Below are 21,552 nucleotides of genomic sequence, written 5' to 3'. Positions count from 1 at the left end.
AGGCCAATACAACTCAGTTATGGTTAGCAGGTGTGATAAAGGTGCCCATTTGTCATATCTATCATCTTTGATTGGCTGAATCAACACCATTTTACCACCTATCTTTAAAATTGGGTAAAAATGCTATAAATGTTTTTCGTTTGTCGCTACTTCCTCATTTTGTTTAAGCGAACATGCCTGAATATGTATGTTATAATTGCCCAAAGAGCGACTGAAAGTTGTTCCGTGTCATCGAAAGTTGCCGTTTTGTTTTGCTCTGCGTAAAGTTATCTGTTTTTCTATATATATAATTTTTTTCCTGTCGCACTGTGTTTGTAGCAAATGTGGATTATATGACTCTGGGGACGTTTGCATCAATGGAATCCCGCAAGCGCGTCACTTGAAAGGACGTCTGACTGAATACGAGCTGATTAGCTTCAGATCCTCGCCCCTGCTTTGCTTGTATGGGAAATTACACCGCGCTCAAAACAACAGGGAACTCGGAAATCGGAGATTTCCGACTTCAGTGCGTTCAAGACAACTGGGAACTCTGAAAGAAACGCGTTTCGACTGGGAAAAATCGTTTTGAACGATCATCCAACTAGGAATTCCAACTCGGGAACTCGGGCTTCTTTCTAGAGCTCCGGCTTTCCGTCCTAAAGATCACTGACGTCATGACTTCACCTCGTATTCTTCCGAGTTCCCAGTTGTCTTGAAAGCACCATTAAAGGGGGCGTCCCTCTGACGTAATGGTAAAATAAAATTGATTGTATAAATGTGTTCCCAAGATCTCAATAACATTAGAACTGCAGAGCAACTTCGGGTGCAAGGTGACTACGGATATTGCTTAAAATACTAGTGAGATATAAACAGGTAAGCAAGCTCTCAGCTTTCAGTTATTGCTTTCAGTATGATATTACAGTGCATTCTCTAAGTACATTTATTTAGGTAATGAATTATCCTTGCTATTTACATTATTATTGACATTAGAACAATTTTGTCCTGAGATGCATAAATCTAAAGGCATAAATGCAAAATACCTTAGAACTGGAGGGGCATGCCATCCACAGTTGATGGGAGGGCAAATAAAAGTTAGTCAGAAAATATATTGCCAGTCAATTGCTGCAAGGTAAATCAAAAATAATTACAAATTATCATTATACAATCATACTGTATGTTTATACTTATTCAGTTATAAGAATGTTGCATGCACCTGTCAGCACGTAGTGGATAAGTTGTTTGTATGAGGTACTACAGGTGTTCCCACATAGTTCCTCTGTTGTGCACCTTCTGTGTCCTAATCTAATGCACTGCCAGCTACACTATTTATAAAGCAATGTAACAGTCAGATAAAAGCATACTAGTGTGGCTACAAGGACACGGATACAGAGTCTCCCCGACTTCAGTTGTGCTGACAGACATTCAAATCAGTCTGTTACATTCAGTAGGGGGTCTACACTCCTCTTCCTTCATTTGGCTCCCTGCTCTGAAAGCCAACCCCTTCAGATGTGTGAGACGTGTAGTTTGGTGTGTTTTTAAACTTCAAGGATTTCCACATAATGGAGATGAAGTTCAGGAAAACACTTATCTATGCTTTCTATACTTTCTCAGAATCTATGGGCAGTCAGGGAGGCTCAGACTGCCTTTTTCAAGTTTCAAGTTTTATTAGTGGTATGTATACACCGTCCAACTAAATGCTTACTTGTAGGTTCCTTCTCGACAATACAACAACAATAAGAAATATGTAATAAAAGATAAGAATACGACAAAGTAAATAGCTCAGTAGAATAGAAAACAGTTAGCATAAGTTTAATACAGGAAGGCACAAATTATAGTCCAATATTTACAATTTTTTTTTTGGAAGGAGGGATTGGAGGGCAAGTGTTTAAATTGTGCAGTATTTAGCCATCATAAGAGTCTGGTAGCAGCAGATGTGATGTGTGTGTGTGTGTGTGGATGTGTGCATGTCTGTGTGCATGTGTGGCTGTGTGCGTGAGTGAGTGAGTGCATGTGTGCTAAGGTGAAGAGAATCAGAGCAGTTGGTCAGTCCAGTTCAAGTGTTCAGCAGTCTGATGGCTTGTAGATAGAGACTGTCTCTGAGCCTGTTGGTATCAGAGACAGACATATCATCTGCCCGCTCGTAGCTGGGGTGTGTGTGGTCCTTGACGATGCTGTGGGACTTCCTCAGGCACTGTTTTTGAGTAATGTCCTGGATGGGTGGGAGCACAGTGGGTAGGAGCACCTAGTACATGCTAGGAGGAGGGGGACAGTTATACAAGTTATGTGGCTTGTCCTGCAGGGGAGGGGACAGAAAATCTGGCACCCAAGTACATTTATTTGACCAATTTACCCAGGAACCTGAAGTGAATTTATTTGAAGCCTTTCGATGACCTAGATTTAACAGTCCTCTCTATTCAGGGATTGGCAACCCAGGGGAACAGGATGTCCACTCCAAACTCATGACTGTAGCTTCTAGAAGATTGTAGTATCTCCTAAAGTCAGCTCACACAGACCCTCTGTAAAATTGCCATAGTCAATTTTCTCACAGATAGTTGTCTGCACCTTGAATCCACAGAAATGAATAATGTCCCCCCACATGGAGCTCAGCCTTATGAGAACAGCCTCTACAACTCAGAGTCTCTGAGCCTGGACCTTACCTCAAGGTTAGCTATGGATGTGAGTAGTCATGCCGACCAGCTCTCTGCCCCTTCCATTCCTAGCATCAACTCCCTGGTGGGCACTTACGCTGGTGAGTTTAATGCCAGTCAGATTGCCACAGCTCCTACCACCGCCTCGGACCCTGAGTCGCCCTTCAAGCTGGATGACTTCCAGGTTTACGGCTGCTACCCTGGCACCTTGGCCCTGAGCTACTTCGACGAAGCCCTGTCTTCTGGTGGCTCTGACTTTTTCGTCAACCCTGTGTCAGCCCAGTCTCCCTGTACTCCTGGCTTCCAGACCCAGCCTGCGTCAGTTTGGGACTCGGCCTTCGGTCCATACTCTCCCAGCCTGGACAGCTGGGTGGCTGATAAGACTGCATTAACACAGCCATCCTCTTTCTTCACCTTCTGTCCCGGCTCAGTGGAGGATCTGTCTCCTCTGGGCCATCCACAGCCCCAGCTGGCTGAGCAAGACCCCTTCTCTCTGGGCCAGCAGCCCCCCTCCCCCCTGTCCTTCTCCCCTCTAACCCAGGAGCCAGGCACCCTAGATGTCTCAGGCCTCATTGAAGGGAGAATGTCTGCGAAACCGCACAGCCCTACTGAAAACGAGGGTCTCTGTGCTGTTTGTGGGGACAACGCCTCCTGCCAGCACTATGGGGTTCGCACCTGTGAGGGCTGCAAAGGTTTTTTCAAGGTGAGGAGCTTTTTCCTCTCTCTTCAGTCAATTTCTTTCCATAACTGGGGGTCAGTGCTTGACTTGAACTGAAAAAAGTGTTGGTACTCATTTTGGGTGTTGGTACTGTTTATTTTTAGGTGGATGAGCTTCACAATACTTTTGAGCTTATATTCTAAAAGAGTAGCAGTAGACAAATGCTGGTGTAGGTACTCAGCTCCGGTGAGCTCCTACCCAAGTCAAGCACTGTGTCTAATACATTTTTATTCATTGCAAAACACATTTTATACATGCATCGCCATTGCTGGACTGGTATAGAGACTGAGCTACCATAGCTAAGCTTCTTTTCTGTGTGCTTTGCAGCGTACTGTACAGAAAAAATCTAAATACGTGTGCCTTGCCAACAAGGACTGTCCAGTTGACAAGCGGCGACGGAACCGCTGTCAATTCTGTCGTTTCCAGAAGTGCCTGGCAGTAGGCATGGTGAAAGAAGGTGAGCCCTTCAGATTCATTTTACTACCACATCTCTGACCATAACCACTGTTCTTTCTCAGTTCTCAGTTGCTAAGACATTATCAATTTCTCTCTCTCTCTCGAAGTTGTGAGAACAGATAGCTTAAAAGGTCGAAGAGGTCGTCTGCCCTCCAAGCCAAAAGCAGTTCAGGACCTATCGTCTGCGGGGTCTCGAGTCGACATCATTGCCTCTCTTGTGAGAGAATACATTGAATCAAACTCTGGTGTTGGGAAACTGGACTACTCCAAGGTAAGGACAACTGAAAATTCTCCATTGTGGTTGATCTATTATTGTTTTTGGGGGTTATTAGGTCGCTGTTGGTACCTTTTCTAAGGATAGAGCCTAAATAGAACCATGAGAATGCAGGGCATTCCCCTAATGGAACTAACATAACTAACTTCTCTCCTTCCTTTCTAATTCAGTACCAGGAGACTGTGGTCAGTCTGTCAGAGAAAGAGAACACTTGTGACATCAAACAGTTCTACAACCTCCTCACAGAGTCCATGGACGTGATCAGGAAGTGGGCTGAGAGCATCCCTGGGTTCACCGCCTTCTGCTCCGAGGACCAGGAGCTGCTACTGGAGTCAGCCTTCTTGGAACTGTTCATCTTGCGACTAGCATACAGGTGAAAAGAAGAACCAAATGTTATCACTGTTAAAAAAAGAAAACGCTCCAAAAAGACCAGCTTGCATAATCAGAGCCATGGCTTTGTTGTGTTTACATTACTCACTGTATTGCTAGGATTATACAGTACATACATTATGGATATGACTGGATTGATTGCACCCACAAACTAACATTGTGCAGATACTTTTGCTATAACAAACATGGATTATTACCCCCCCCCCCCCAAAAAAAAGTTAATCATCCTTATTATATTCTCTTTCCAAGGTCCAACCCTGAGACGGACAAGCTGATCTTCTGCAATGGCATGGTTCTTCACCGCATGCAGTGTATACGGGGCTTCGGTGACTGGATAGACTCCATCATGGACTTCTCCCAGAGCCTCCACCGCATGAACCTGGACGTGTCATCCTTCTCCTGCCTCACAACTCTGGTCATAATCACTGGTGAGAGCTCAACACACCTACGCTTACACGTCAGCCTGCCAGGCTGTGTTAATAGAGATATGACACCATAAACCAGTACAGTATGAGGTTGCAACATTGAGCCTGCAGTCAATCTTTATTCTCACCCTAACCTGAGCTGGCTGAACAAGCTGAATATGCATGAATCTTGACACATAGGCCTACATAATGTTATTGTGTTACAGAATAATGTTAAAAATGACCTCTCTTTATGGTGTTTACTCTGCTTTACCTGGTCACACACTCGTGCCCTTTCTGTCTCCTGATTCTCCACAGACCGCCATGGCCTGAAGGATCCAAAGCGGGTGGAGGAGTTCCAGAGCCAGCTAATCACCTGTCTCAGAGATCACGTCTCCAGCTGCGCCCCCGACTCCACTGGGCCCAACTACCTGTCCCGCCTTCTGGGAAAGCTGCCCGAGCTACGGACTCTCTGCACCCAGGGCCTGCAACGCATCTTCTATCTCAAGCTTGTGGACTTGGTCCCACCACCCCCCATAGTTGACAGAATGACCATGGACATTCTGCCTTTATGAGAGCGAGAAAAGACAATACCGACTGTGCACTTGTGCTGCTAAAGGGATGATAAAGGGACGTCAAATGATCAAGCAGTCTCAGTGTTGAGTAGGGACAAATTAAGGAAACTATGCTCCCAAAGATTTCACGTGAAAGTAGTGAATTATACTGTAAGACTTAAAAAGGTATGAAGCTATTAAAGCACTATCGTACTTGAGGAAAAATTGACCTCTCTCGTTCATTAGCAATGGCTGTAGTACGGTGATGAGAATGTGATATCATTGAAATAGTTTTCCTTGTTTTGGTGCAGTATTTCAGACTTATGGCTTTGAGTGTGCACTAATGATCCACAACCAAAATGGTTGACAGTGGTCAACTGTGGGAGATGAGGTGAACGTGGTTTATTTACACACAGCTTCAGTAGTGTAATGGAGAGGGAATATCTCCAGAATAGTTTTTTTTATACGTATATAATTATATTTTTATATACATTTAGAAAACTAACAAACAGACCTTGTGGGAGATCTGTTGACGTGCCCTGGTAGTCTGTTAGATGACTAATGTGACGTAGTTGTTGAGTGGTTTCACTGCAAGTATTTTGTATGTTTTAAACATTCAATAAAATAAAAAAAGACCATGGACCAAAAGCAGACTGTTAACAACTTAAATACCACCACGCTATGCTATAATGCAGAGTCTATACAGTAGATTCTGATCAACATAAAGGAATGTATTACATTTACACGGGCCCTATGACTGCAACGTCTTGCTATAACATCAACGTTTGTATATTATGCCTTAGCTATGGTCTTTTTAAGATTCAGGTTCAAGATTGTACTTGTATTATAATGGTGTTATTGCATATACACAATGAATCGACTGCAGCATTGTGACTGAAACATGTTACAATCATAAGGAAATCTGAGAAGGTTCCCTGACCTACCAATTGGAGATAGTGTTGATTATCATGAAGATTATGCTATATTTGTCTGTAATGTTGTGCAAATATCACTGAAATATGGCAGCTATAATTGAACAGCTCAAACAAATATTACAACCGTATTATTGGTTTTTGCTTCTATGAATATTATACATAGCTTATTGTGACTATTTCTGTGTAATACATGACAATGAATGTCTTTAAATTAGCATGGGTTACTTAAAGCCATAATCAGCAAGATGTGCAGTCCATGACATTTCCAGATGAAAAGAGCACTTGATTCTAAAATTATTAAAGTGCTCAAGAAATTATCAACTTGATTTAAAGCTATTGTACATCATTTGTTCAGTTTCCTTTGCCTGCAAAAACATACAACATTTAGTAATAGGTTCGTAGTTATGATAACGTGAGTCATATTTTTCTAAATCAAGAAGATTACAATACTTCCTTATTTCTGTAAATCTTAGTCTGTGGCTTTAACATTTCATATGTATTGTGATACAATCTAATTTAGTTTTGGGCATTACATTTTTTACATAGACAGAATTGTTCATCTTTAACACTGCAGCTCCATATACCCTTTTTTTAATAGTTCTGTAAAATAATTGTTCTCTCTAATATAATTGTTGTTCTCTCTATTTCTTTCTCTATTTTTCACAGCCTGAAAGTCCAGTAGTGTGAATTTAGGTCTGATTAAATGAGTACCAACACATATTTTAGTCCACTTCAAGCATTGATAAAAAAGCCTTCTAGGCATTAGGCCTATGGGGCTACTTGTAGAGATTGCACTGGAGATGGTCCAGATGAGACTGCTGGCAGTTACTTGCTATTGGTGTAATCAACCTGGTTGTACAAAGTGTTCATATTGGCACATACAGTATATGGGCCAACAGTCCATCCATCTTATGCCTCCAATGGGGCTTTGCAAGGCACATCGTGCCAACAAAATATAAGGTGATGAAATCAACAGCGCAGGTCCTAATCCAGGCACTTGTCATCTCCCGTCTGGATTATTGCAACTCGCTGCTGGCTGGGCTCCCTGCCTGTGCCATTAAACCCCTACAACTCACATCCAGAACGCCGCAGCCCGTCTGGTGTTCAACCTTCCCAAGTTCTCTCACGTCACCCCGCTCCTCCGCTCTCTCCACTGGCTTCCAGTCGAAGCTCGCATCCGCTACAAGACCATGGTGCTTGCCTACGGAGCTGTGAGGGGAACGGCACCTCCGTACCTTCAGGCTCTGATCAGGCCCTACACCCAAACAAGGGCACTCCGTTCATCCACCTCTGGCCTGCTCGCCTCCCTACCTCTGAGGAAGCACAGTTCCCGCTCAGCCCAGTCAAAACTGTTCGCTGCTCTGGCACCCCAATGGTGGAACAAGCTAAGGTAGTCCTTAAAGAGGTGGGGTTTCAGGTGTCTCCAGAAGGTGGTGATTGACTCCGCTGTCCTGGCGTCGTGAGGGAGCTTGTACCACCATTGGGGTGCCAGAGCAGCGAACAGTTTTGACTGGGCTGAGCGGGAACTGTGCTTCCGCAGAGGTAGGGAGGCGAGTAGGCCAGAGGTGGATGAACGCAGTGCCCTTCTTTGAGTGTAGGGACAGATCAGAGCCTGAAGGTATGGAGGTGCCGTTCCCCTCACAGCTCCGTAGGCAAGCACCATGGTCTTGTAGCAGATGCGAGCTTCAACTGGAAGCCAGTGTAGTGTGCGGAGGAGCGGGGTGACGTGAGAGAACTTGGGAAGGTTGAACACCAGACGGGCTGCGGCGTTCTGGATGAGTTGTAGGGGTTTAATGGCACAGGCAGGGAGCCCCGCCAACAGCGAGTTGCAGTAATCCAGACGGGAGATGACAAGTGCCTGGATTAGGACCTGCGCCGCTTCCTGTGTAAGGCAGGGTCGTACTCTGCGAATGTTGAACCTACAGGATCGGGTCACCGCCTTGATGTTAGCGGAGAACGACAGGGTGTTGTCCAGGGTCACGCCAAGGTTCTTAGCACTCTGGGAGGAGGAAACAATGGAGTTGTCAACCGTGATGGCGAGATCATGGAACGGGCAGTCCTTCCCCGGGAGGAAGAGCAGCTCCGTCTTGCCGAGGTTCAGCTTGAGGTGGTGATCCATCATCCACACTGATATGTCTGCCAGACATGCAGAGATGCGATTCGCCACCTGGTTATCAGAAGGGGGAAAGGAGAAGATTAATTGTGTGTCGTCTGCATAGCAATGATAGGAGAGACCATGTGAGGATATGACAGAGCCAAGTGACTTGGTGTATAGCGAGAATAGGAGAGGGCCTAGAACTGAGCCCTGGGGGACACCAGTGGTGAGAGCACGTGGTGCGGAGACGGATTCTCACCACGCCACCTGGTAGGAGCGACCTGTCAGGTAGGATGCAATCCAAGAGTGAGCCGCGCCGGAGATGTCCAACTCGGAGAGGGTGGAGAGGAGGATCTGATGGTTCACAGTATCAAAGGCAGCAGATAGGTCTAGAAGGATGAGAGCAGAGGAGAGAGAGTTAGCTTTAGCAGTGTGGAGAGCCTCTGTGACACAGAGAAGAGCAGTCTCAGTTGAATGACCAGTCTTGAAACCTGACTGATTTGGATCAAGAAGGTCATTCTGAGAGAGATAACAAGAGAGCTGGCCAAGGACGGCACGCTCAAGAGTTTTGGAGAGAAAAGAAAGGGATACTGGTCTGTAGTTGTTGACGTCGGAGGGATCGAGTGTACGTTTTTTGAGAAGGGGTGCAACTCTCGCTCTCTTGAAGACGGAAGGGACGTAGCCAGCGGTCAAGGATGAGTTGATGAGCGAGGTGAGGTAAGGGAGAAGGTCTCCGGAAATGGTCTGGAGAAGAGAGGAGGGGAGGGGATAGGGTCAAGCGGGTAGGTTGTTGGGTGGCCGGCCGTCACAAGTCGCAAGATTTCATCTGGAGAGAGAGGGGAGAGAGAGGTCAAAGCATAGGGTAGGGCAATGTGAGCAGGACCAGCGGTGTCGTTTGACTTAACAAACGAGGATCGGATGTCGTCAACCTTCTTTTCAAAATGGTTGACGAAGTCATCCGCAGGGGGGGGGGGAGAGGAGGATTCAGGAGGGAGGAGAAGGTGGCAAAGAGCTTCCTAGGGTTAGAGGCAGATGCTTGGAATTTAGAGTGGTAGAAAGTGGCTTTAGCAGCAGAAACAGAGGAAGAAAATGTGGAGAGGAGGGAGTGAAAAGATGACAGGTCCGCAGGGAGGCTAGTTTTCCTCCATTTCCGCTCGGCTGCCCGGAGCCCTGTTCTGTGAGCTCGCAATGAGTCGTCAAGCCACGGAGAAGGAGGGGAGGACCGAGCCGGCCGGGAGGATAGGGGACATAGAGAGTCAAAGGATGCAGAAAGGGAGGAGGGTTGAGGAAGCAGAATCAGGAGATTGGTTGGAGAAGGATTGAGCAGAGGGAAGAGATGATAGGATGGAAGAGGAGAGAGTAGCAGGAGAGAGAGAGCGAAGGTTGCGACGGCGCAATACCATCTGAGTAGGGGCAGAGTGAGTAGTGTTGGAGGAGAGCGAGAGGGAAAAGGATACAAGGTAGTGGTCGGAGACTTGGAGGGGAGTTGCAGTGAGATTAGTGGAAGAACAGCATCTAGTAAAGATGAGGTCAAGCGTAGTGCCTGCCTTGTGAGTAGGGGGGGACGGTGAGAGGGTGAGGTCAAAAGAGGAGAGGAGTGGAAAGAAGGAGGCAGAGAGAAATGAGTCAAAGGTAGACGTAGGGAGGTTAAAGTCACCCAGAATTGTGAGGGGTGAGCCATCCTCAGGAAAGGAACTTATCAAGGCGTCAAGCTCATTGATCAACTCTCCAAGGGAACCTGGAGGGCGATAAATGATAAGGATGTTAAGCTTGAATGGGCTAGTGACTGTGACAGCATGGAATTCAGTTGTCCTCTGAATCATTGAGATGTTCATTGGCAAACTTCAGACGGACATGTATATGTGCTTTCTTGAGCAGGGGGACCTTGCGGGTGCTGCAGGATTTCAGTCCTTCACGGCGTAGTGTGTTAACAATTGTTTTCTTGGTGACTATGGTCCCAGCTGCCTTGAGATCATTGACAAGATCCTCCCATGTAGTTCTGGGCTGATTCCTCACCGTTCTCATGATCATTGCATCTCCACGAGGTGAGAACTTGCATGGAGCCCCAGGCCGAGGGAGATTGACAGTTCTTTTGTGTTTCTTCCATTTGCGAATAATCGCACCAACTGTTGTCACCTTCTCACCAAGCTGCTTGGCGATGGTCTTGTAGCCCATTCCAGCCTTCTGTAGGTCTACAATCTTGTCCCTGACATCCTTGGAGAGCTCTTTGGTCTTGGCCATGGTGGAGAGTTTGGAATCTGATTGATTGGTTGCTTCTGTGGACAGATGTCTTTTATACAGGTAACAAACTGAGATTAGGAGCACTCCCTTTAAGAGTGTGCTCCTAATCTCAGCTCGTTACCTGTATAAAAGACACCTGGGAGCCAGAAATCTTTCTGATTGAGAGGGGGTCAAATACTTATTTCCCTCATTAAAATGCAAATCAATTTATAACATTTTTGTGATGCGTTTTTCTGGATTTTTTTGTTGTTATTCTGTCTCTCACTGTTAAAATAAACCTACCATTAAAATTATAGACTGATAATTTCTTTGTCAGTGGGCAAACGTACAAAATCAGCAGGGGATCAAATACTTTTTTCCCTCACTGTACATCAGTTTACCTTGGGGGTTCCACTTCAGGGTCCGTCTAGTGACCTTGCAAAAGGGTTCTGTGGTTGCCGCCATAGGAGAACCCTTTTTGGTTCCAGATAGAACCCTTCTGGGTCCCCCACCCCCTTCTCGTGAAAGCGCACGCACTCAATTCTTCATTGCTGCGACTTGCTTGCTAGTAGAGATTTCTGATCACGTTTGGCTGCATTTCATTTACTTTTTTATGTTGGTTTGATCGCAGGGGAGGCACTAGTAATGTCTGCAGTTTTTGGTTTGGCTATTTGTTTCAAGTGTATTAGTCCATAAATAAATCTCTTTGCCAAAATTCGTCATCTCTCCCATGTCTTATTCGACTAGTAGTTGTTCTAAAATGTTTGACAAGAAAATAGCCTTGCCGATATCCTCGCCCCTTCTAATTTCCTTAATTTTATGGCTAGAGTCAAATACTTTCTGTGGCACACACTACTGGTCAACATGAGCTACCAAAATCATTCAGACGTGTGCCAGGCCTTGCAGTCCCAAAATAGAAGGGGGAGAGAATTTCTGCAGGCAAGAAAATAGCCTTGCCGAAATCCTCTGCCCTTTCTAATTTCCTTAATTTTGTGGCACACATCAGAGTCAAATACTTTCTATAGAACAAACTTCACATAAGCAACCGAAATGAATAATTAATGTATGTGTGTTGTATTAAACATAGAGGAGGGAGTAAAATGTAGGCAAGCAATAAACATTTCTGAACAAATACTACTCGAATAAGACATGGGAGAGATGACGAATTTTGGCAAAGAGATTTATTTCTAGACTAATACACTTGAAACAAATAGCCAAACCGAAAACTGCAGACATTATCAGTGCCTCTCCGCAATCAAACCGACATAAAAAATAAAATGAATTGAGGGCGTGTGCATTCATGCGAAGGGGGGGGGGGAATCTGGCAGGGGGGAGCTTTTCAGCACAACACCGGAAACCCAGTGACAATACTCTGGTCTGTAGCAGGCATTTTCCGGTGAGAGAGAAATGGCCCTGTATTTACCATAAAATATAGCTCATCTACCATGGCAGAAGAGAAAGATCCAGACTGTTGATTGGGAAACAAGAACAAACAATAACGCATGAGGATTGGGTGTTGAGGGACCACTTTTCACATTGTCCAAGGTGTGTTTGTGTTATGATAATGCATTTTCCGTCCAGATAAAGATGCTGATACGGTATTGAAAAAGACCCACCACTGACCAAATGTCTCTTTGTTTTCCAGTCCAACAGGAGTGCATTCCTCAGGCCATCCGGTGCATGGACATCCTGTGCCAGTGTGATCCGAGCGCACGCGTGCAGTTGTAGAGACTACAGCGGATCGAGCCTGTGGACGGACAGTTCAGTTACTCATCAAATATGATGCAATATTGTGTAAAACATTGAATTTGTAGATGCATCGACATTTTGACTTTATGTCCACATTTCCCTACGTTTTAGACATGGAACATCAGGCTCACCCCACTAGAAGCAGTGCATGATCAACGCCACCCTCAGCAAGGAGATGTGCTGGAAGTGATGTACTCTCTCACTCTGGGTGTAAGACATAATTTAAACATCCACAGATATACAGTACCTTTGGAAAATATTCAGACCCCTTCCACATTTTGTTACGTTACAGCCTTATTCCAAAATTGAATAAATAAAACAATTTCCTCAGCAATCTACACACAATTCCCCACAATGAGATTTTTTTGCAAATTTATTAAAATAAAAAAACAGAAATACCTTATTTACATAAGTATTCAGACCCTTTGCTATGAGACTGGAAATTGAGCTCCGGTGCATCCTGTTTCCATTGATCATCCTTGATGTTTCATCAACTTGGTTGGAGTCTACCTGTGGAAAACTCAATTGATTGGACATGATTTGGAAAGGCACACACCTGCCTTTATAAGGTCCCACAGTTGACAGTAACTGTCGGAGCAAAAACCAAGCCATGAGGTCGAAGGAATTGTTCGAAGAGCTCCGAGACAGGATAGTGTCGAGGCACAGATCTAGGGAAGGGTACCAAAACATTTCTGCACCATTGAAGGTCCCCAAGGACACAGCGGCCTCCATCCTTCTTAAATGGAAGAAGTTTGGAACTACCAAGACTCTTCCTAGAGCTGGAACCCGATGGTCACTCTGACCGAGTTCTAGAGTTCCTCTGTGGAGATGGGAGAACCTTCCAGAAGGACAACCATCTATGCAGCACTCCACCAATTAGGCCTTTATGGTAGAGTGGCCAGACGGAAGCCATTCATCAATAAAAGGCACATGACAGCCCGCTTGGAGTTTGCTAAAAGGCACCTAAATGACTCGCAGACCATGAGAAACAAGATTCAATGGTCTGATGAAACCAAGATTGAATTCTTTGTGTCATTTCTGGAGGAAACCTGGCACCATCCCTACGGTGAAGCATGGTGGTGGCAGCATCATGCTGTGGGGATGTTTTTCAGCTGCAGGGACTGGGAGACTACTCAGGATCGAGGCAAAGATGAACGGAACAAAGTACAGAGAGATCCTTGATGAAAACCTGTTCCGGAGCGAAGGTTCACCTTCCAACAGGACAACGACCCTAAGCACACAGCCAAGACAACGTAGGAGTGGCTTCGGGACAAGTCTCTGAATGTCCTTGAATGGCCCAGGCCCGGACTTGAACCCGATCGAACATCTCTGGAGAGATCTGAAAATAGCTGTCCAGCAACGCTCCCGCTTGTAGCGTCATACCCAAGAAGACTCAAGTCTGTAATTGCTGCCAAAGGTGCTTCAACAAAGTACTGAGTAAAGGGTCTGGATACTTATGTAAATGTAATATTTCAGTTGTTACTTTTTAATAAATTAGCAAAAATGTCTAAACCTGTTTTGCTTTGTCATTATGGGGTATTGTGTGTAGATTGAGGGGGGAATAAAACATTTTAAGGCTGTAAGTAACAAAATGTGGAAAAAGTCAAGGGATCTGAATATTTTCTGAAGGCACTGTAAATTCCCACTGTGTAACAAGGATCGTCTAAAGGAGACCAAGGCGCGTATAGTGCTCGTATTTACTTTTTAATGAAGACTCTAAAACAAAACAACAAAAAGACTGACAACAGTTCCGTCAGGTGCACTTGACAAAACGAAAGACAACTACCCACACATGAAAAACAGGCTGCCTAAGTATGGCTTCCAATCAGAGGCAACGATAGACAGCTGCCTCTGATTGGAAACCATACCTGGCCAAAACATAGAAAACAAAAACATAGAAATAGAAATCTAGAAAACCCCACATAGAAACAGAAAACCAAAACCACCCACCTGTCACGCCCTGACCACTCTACTATGGAAAATTACCTCTTACAAGGGTCAGGACGTGACACACTGTAAAATGCAATGTGAATTTTGTTGTCATACTAAATGAAACCGAAGACATGCACTCAGACCAGCCTTTGTGATTGAACTTACGTTAACTACATTACTTTAGTTGGCTGCTTTCAGCAAAACGTATTCTATTCTGGGAGCCTAGTGTGTGTGTGTGTGTGTGTGTGTGTGTGTGTGTGTGTGTGTGTGTGTGTGTGTGTGTGTGTGTGTGTGTGTGTGTGTGTGTGTGTGTGTGTGTGTGTGTGTGTGTGTGTGTGTGTGTATGAACTGTGAAATATTTTTGGACCATTGGTTTCCCTGAAAACAGGTACTGACAAGAGGAGCAATATGAGTCTGTCAGAGGTTGCCACGCTGGATGGTGATGGTGATTGAGGCTTTGGTGGTCCCCACAACGAAGAAGCAGGTGTCCCTTCCAGTGATCTGGAGCTGACCTTGGACCTGGTGCCATTAAGGATAGTCTTCACTGAGGCTGTAAGACCCTCCCTCCTTGGCCTCCCGAGTGGCACAGTGGTCCAAGGCACTGCATCACAGTGCTAGAGATCCTGGTTTGAATCCGCGACCGGGAGACCATGGGGCGGCGCACAATTAGCCCAGCGTCATTAAGGGAGGGTTTAGCCGGCTGGGATGTCCTTGTCCCGTTACGCTCTAGAGACTCCTGTGGCGGGCCGGGCGCATGCACGCTGACACGGTGTTTCCTCTGACGCATTGGTGCGTCTGGCTTCTGGGTTAAGCTAGCATTCTGTCAAGCAGCAGTGCGGCATGGCTGGGTCGTGTTTCGGAGGATGCATGGATCTCGACCTTCACCTCTCCCGAGACCGTGCGGGAGTTGCAGCAATGGGACAAGACTGTAACTACCGATTGCATACCATGAAATTGGGGAGAAAAAGGGGTACATTTTGTTTTTTAAATCCTCCCTCCTTGATGTTGAAATCCTTTCGACTGCCTATTCAATGGTAATGTCCCTTGCACTATAGGGACACTTGACCACCAACACTGCTATGGTGACCACAAAGCCCTGACTTCTCACATCCATGCCTGTTATTTGTGCCCCACTTACAGAACACCCCATCCAACAACTGATCTGAGGACCCTTTTTAACAGCGGCGGAGTAACGCACTTGGCCCTAACCACTGCTCCATAATTGCTGGCCGTCAACCTCCCTTTCCTCATGGTGTGCCTGTTGGAGTTGGTGCAAGGGTAGCAGTTCAGTTGTTATGGCTCCTGTTCAGTGCTATTCCACTGAACCTGGCACAGAGACTGTTCCTTAGCCACTGAAGATCCTGCTCTGTGGGCTCTCGGGACAGAAGGTTGTAGTCTTCGGCCAGGTACAGGTCCTCCACTGATTGCACCTGGTTGGACACCACTGGTTTCCTCCACTTGCATTCCACATCCATATGCCTGATATTGTGAACCGCCAAAATAGGCTGCATGGCAAGACTTATGAGCTCCACGGAGGCGTTCACATGTGGTAGAGAGAATCCCCTGGTCACCTATAGAGACCTGCCGAGAGGAAGGATGTTAAGTGCCACATGCCTTTCAATGCATGACTTTGAACACCTTGAAATGCATTTATTGCAAGAAATGTGCTATATAAAAAAAGTTTGATTTGATCGATGACATTACAGCTGTAGAATATTTAATAAACACATTTTCACATGAGAACATGTGAAGTTTTTCCATAAACCTTTAATTGATATGGGGCTCCCGAGTGGCACAGCGTTCTAAGGCACTGTATCTCAGTGCAAGAGGCATCACTACAGTCCCTGGTTTGAATCCAGGCTGAATCACATCCGGCCGTGATTGGGAGTCCTATAGAGCGGTGCACAGTCGTCCGGGTTTGGCAGGGGTAGGCTGTCATTGTAAATAACAATTTGTTCTTAACTGACTTGCCTAGTTAAATAAAGGTTAAATTACAACCACAACAAAAAAAAATATATAGTGGGAAGGATCCTATAAATCAAGACTGGATAAATACATGTAGCACTCCAAATGAATAAATACTGTGCCTTTGAAGATTTGTCATGAAACTACAATACAGGATGGATGTCTTAACAAAGTACATTCTGAATGTCAATAGATTTTTAGATTCATTCTCATCAATGACAACATTCTAGAACTGAGTTATCACTCATCGAAGTCTGGTATCTGGGGTAATCTGGTTAATGGTTATATAATTGATGAAGTGTCTTTTTCCTTGGAGAATGTTGACAGCTGTATAGAACACATTGTATTGCTAAAATGCTTAAACTTAATAGCTACACTTACCGACACAGGATAAACTTTATCCCTCATGCTGGCCCTGACCAAACCAGTAAGATGCCCATCAATAGCTGTACTTACAGTGGTCTTACAGTGGTCTTCTCCACATGGCCAGACTTACAGTGGTCTTGTCCCATTTTAATGCTCTTATGCTCATCCTTGAAAAATGCCATAAGGTCTGAAATAGACACCAAAGTTGACGTACTGTACAAACAATTATCTAGGCTAAGATCTACTGTTCTGCTAACTAGCTAGCTAAAGTGTAGTCAGTGGTTAGCTAAGACATAAGAGGTTCATTGATTGATTTATTGATTGCTTGAACACAGGTCTCTCTGATCGCACTGGTGAACGGTAGATGACAGAGATGATGTGTAGGAGCTTCCTGTAGGAAGTAGTAGTCTTGCTGAGGTCTTCTCTCTTGCTAATTAGCATATTGAATTTTTAAGAGTAAATTGAGAATTTATTGATAAAACTCGCCTTGTCCGTGAGAGAATTAAACGGTTCTCAAAACGTCACGCCAGGGTAAGACTACACTAAACACAGAACTTATGAAGTAGTTCTAAAATCCCAGACGCAAAAATGAATGGTGAAAAAAAAATTGGAACCATTACCATGTTTTACCGGTTTTATGACACGTCCACTGTGCCGGGCTATACAATCAATATTGTGTCTGTCTGTATGACTACTGCCTAGTTCAAATGACTATAGAGATATACAGTGAGGGAAAAAAGTATTTGATCCCCTGCGGATTTTGTATGTTTGCCCAATGACAAAGAAATGATCAGTCTATCATTTTAATGGTAGGTTTATTTGAACAGTGAGAGACAGAATAACAAAAAAATCCAGAAAAACGCATGTCAAAAATTTTATAAATTGATTTGCATTTTAATGAGGGAAATAAGTATTTGACCCCCTATCAATCAGAAAGATTTCTGGCTCCCAGGTGTCTTTTATACAGGCAACGAGCTGAGATTAGGAACACTCTTAAAGGGAGTGCTCCTAATCTCAGTTTGTTACTTGTATAAAAGACACCTGTCCACAGAAGCAATCAATCAGATTCCAAACTCTCCACCATGGCCAAGACCAAAGAGCTCTCCAAGGATGTCAGGGACAAGATTGTAGACCTACACAAGGCTGGAATGGGCTACAAGACCATCGCCAAGCAGCTTGGTGAGAAGGTGACAGCAGTTGGTGCGATTATTCGCAAATGGAAGAAACACAAAAGAACTGTCAATCTCCCTCGGCCTGGGGCTCCATGCAAGATCTCACCTCGTGCAGTTGCAATGATCATGAGAACGGTGAGGAATCAGCCCAGAACGACACGGGAGGATCTTGTCAATGATCTCAAGGCAGCTGGGACTATAGTCACCAAGAAAACAATTGGTAACACACTACGCCATGAAGGACTGAAATCCTGCGGCGCCCGCAAGGTCCCCCTGCTCAAGAAAGCACATATACATGCCCATCTGAAGTTTGCCAATGGACATCTGAATGATTCAGAGGACAACTGGGTGAAAGTGTTGTGGTCAGATGAGACCAAAATGGAGCTCTTTGGCATCAACTCAACTCGCCGTGTTTGGAGGAGGAGGAATGCTGCCTATGACCCCAAGAACACCATCCCCACCGTCAAACATGGAGGTGGAAACATTATGCTTTGGGGGTGTTTTTCTGCTAAGGGGACAGGACAACTTCACCGCATCAAAGGGACGATGGACGGGGCCATGTACCGTCAAATCTTGGGTGAGTACCTCGTTCCCTCAGCCCGGGCATTGAAAATGGGTTGTGGATGGGTATTCCAGCATGACAATGACCCAAAACACACAGCCAAGGCAACAAAGGAGTGGCTCAAGAAGAAGCACATTAAGGTCCTGGAGTGGCCTAGCCAGTCTCCAGACCTTAATCCCATAGAAAATCTGTGGAGGGAGCTGAAGGTTCGAGTTGCCAAACGTCAACCTCGAAACCTTAATGACTTGGAGAAGATCTGCAAAGAGGAGTGGGACAAAATCCCTCCTGAGATGTGTGCAAACCTGGTGGCCAACTACAAGAAACATCTGACCTCTGTGATTGCCAACAAGGGCTTTGCCACCAAGTACTAAGTCATGTTTTGCAGAGGGGTCAAATACTTATTTGCCTCATTAAAATGCAAATAAATGTCTAACATTTTTGACATGCGTTTTCTGGATTTTTTGGTTGTTATTCTGTCTCTCACTGTTCAAATAAACCTAACATTAAATTATAGACTGATCATTTATTTGTCAGTGGGCAAACGTACAAAATCAGCAGGGGATCAAATACTTTTTCCCCTCACTGTAAAAGTCACATTCTTTCACAGATTATTTCACCTTGTCCCATTAAGCTACTCCTACTGCATGCATGTGTCCCATCTAAGCCTTTACATGGGGCTTCAACTTTGAGACAGGTGGTAGTAATACTGTACATGTGCAGGTCTTTTAGTTTCCCATTGTCTGATATTGAAAAGCTCCTAAACCTGAACATATTCTGGTTTAATATGCCTCTTACTATTAGGGCAGGACAAGAAACCCAAAGGACAGTGTTGGGAAGAGGTGCATACTGAGCAGGGAGGGAATGTTTTTCGCTTGATGTGCAGATTACGAAATTCAATGTCTGCTATGGAAACCCAATACGAACTTGTGAAGGTCATGGCAACCTTATAAAAAATACCAAGACTCATCCAGCAAGAGTAATTGGATAGAGTCACTATCACTCTGATTACAGCAGTTATGTGGGTGATGGTATGCCGTAGTGCGTATGAGTACCCCACCCTTTGAAAAAGAGAAATCACGTTTCTTAAAGAGCACATGAAGAGAACTGAAAAGTCATGGATTTACAATCTTCAGAAGGATAAGAGTACAGGGTCACTCCAGCCCAGACCCCGCCACCGACTGTCTACCAACCATGCACTGTTTTGGAAATGGGGTGGCTGTGAGAACATGAGAATGTTACAATTATAAAACAAGAGTGACAGGGAGGCTTGGGCTCCACTTCTCTTGGACACACGCCTGAAACTTGCTTGTGGCATGCACACCACCCAGACAGCCAGCCAGCCCAGGCATGAGGAGGTCAGAGGGATCACATGCCAGACACAAGCAGCCACGTGAAATAAAATAAAGCTAAGGCCCAGAGCAGTCAGAGGCAAATGCAAGTGTCTGGAAATATATAATTTTATATTAATTAAATTTCTCAGAAAAAAAGTGTACTTTGTTTAACAAGTAAAAATAAACAGTGGGGGATTTGCCTCAAAAGAAGGATGCATATGCAGAAAATTACCTCATACCCACTGCAAAATATGGTGGTGGATATTTGATGTTATGGGGCTATTTTGCTTCCACAAGTACAGGGGGCCTTTTTAAGGTCAACAGCATCATGAACTCTATAAGTAAGAGGACATTTTAGGCAAAAATGGGGTTGCGTCAGACAGGAGGCTGAAACTTGGTGGATCTTCCAGCAAGACAATGTTCAGTCTACAGACTTGAACCCCTTTGAAAACATGTGGTTTAAATTGAAGAGGGCAGTCCATAAGCGCTGCAGACCAAAGGATATCTAGGATCTGGAAAGATTCTGTATGGAACAATGGTCTAAGATCGCTCCCAATGTGTTCTCCAATCTCATTAAACATTACAGAAACATACTAAGTGATGTTATTCTTACAAGGGGAGGGTGCACAAAGTATTACAAATAGGGGTGCCAATAATGTCAACACCTATCTGAGTTTTTTCTCTGAGCAATTGTACTAGTATAAAATAATATATTTTTCAAAAAATGTTGAGTATACAGAATGGCTCAGTATTTTCATTATTTATGTATTGCTCAGTATTTGCATTATTAAATGACTATCGGCCTGTAGTACTCACTTCTGTCATCATGAAGTGCTTTGAGAGGCTAGTTAAGGATCATATCACCTCCACCTTACGTGACACTCTAGACCCACTTCAATTTGCTTACCGCCCTGATAGATCCACAGACAATCCAATCGTCATCACACTGCCCTATCCCATCTAGACAAGAGGAATTCCTATGTAAAAATGCTCAGCTCAGCCTTCAACACCATAGTACCCTCCAAGCTCATCATTAAGCTCGGGGCCCTGGGTCTAAACCTGCCCTGTGCAACTGGGTCCTGGACTTCCTGACGGGTCGCCCCCAGGTGGTGAAGGTAGAAAACAACACCTCCGCTACGCTGATCCTCAGAACAGGGGCCCCACAAGGGTGCGTGTTCAGCCCCCTCCTGTACTCTCTGTTCACCCATGACTGTGTGGCCACTCACGCCTCCAAATCAATCATCAAGTTTGCAGACGACACAACAGTAGTATGCCTGATTACCGACAATGATGAGACAGTCTACAGGGATGTGAGGGCCCTGACGGGGTGGTGCCAGGAAAATAACCTCTCCCTCAACGTCAACAAAATGAAGGAGCTGATTGTGGACTTCAGGAGACAGCAGAGGGAGCACGCCCCCATCCACATCGACGGAGAAGGTGAAAAAGCTTCAAGTTCCTCAGTGTGCACATCACTGACAATCTGAAATCATCCACCCACACAGACAGTGTGGTGAAGAAGGTGCAACAGTACCTCTTCAACCTCAGGAGGCAAAGACACTTACAAACTTTTACAGATGCACCATTGAGAGCATCCTGTCGGGCTGTATCATCGCCTGGTACGGCAACTGCACCACCTGCAACCGCAGGGCTCTCCAGAGGGTGGGGTGGTCTGCCCAACGCATCACCGGGGCCACACTGCCTGCCCTTCAGGACACCTACAGCACCCGATGTCATTATTTTACTTTAGATTTGTGTGTATTGTTGGGAATTGTTAGATATTACTGCACTGCACGGAGCTAGGA

The 21,552-nt window shown here is 45.0% G+C and overlaps 1 protein-coding gene across 1 annotated transcript; it reads left to right on the top strand.

Moving 5' to 3' along the window:
• Positions 1–1,593: 1,593 nt before the first annotated feature.
• LOC106567334 (nuclear receptor subfamily 4 group A member 1) lies at positions 1,594–6,613 on the top strand. Its single transcript, XM_014136469.3, has 6 exons — positions 1,594–3,330; positions 3,673–3,802; positions 3,909–4,072; positions 4,246–4,448; positions 4,715–4,893; positions 5,188–6,613. Exons 1-6 carry the CDS (start codon positions 2,557–2,559, stop codon positions 5,442–5,444), a joined length of 1,707 nt encoding a protein of 568 aa, XP_013991944.2. The 5' UTR covers positions 1,594–2,556; the 3' UTR covers positions 5,445–6,613.
• The last annotated feature ends 14,939 nt before the right edge of the window (positions 6,614–21,552 follow it).

Source organism: Salmo salar, chromosome 13, assembly GCF_965601325.2.
Source record: "Salmo salar chromosome 13, fSalSal1, whole genome shotgun sequence".
Taxonomy (NCBI): Eukaryota; Metazoa; Chordata; class Actinopteri; order Salmoniformes; family Salmonidae; genus Salmo; species Salmo salar.
The sequence above is the reverse complement of the archived record's forward strand: the minus strand, read 5'-3'. Positions and strand labels throughout refer to the sequence as shown.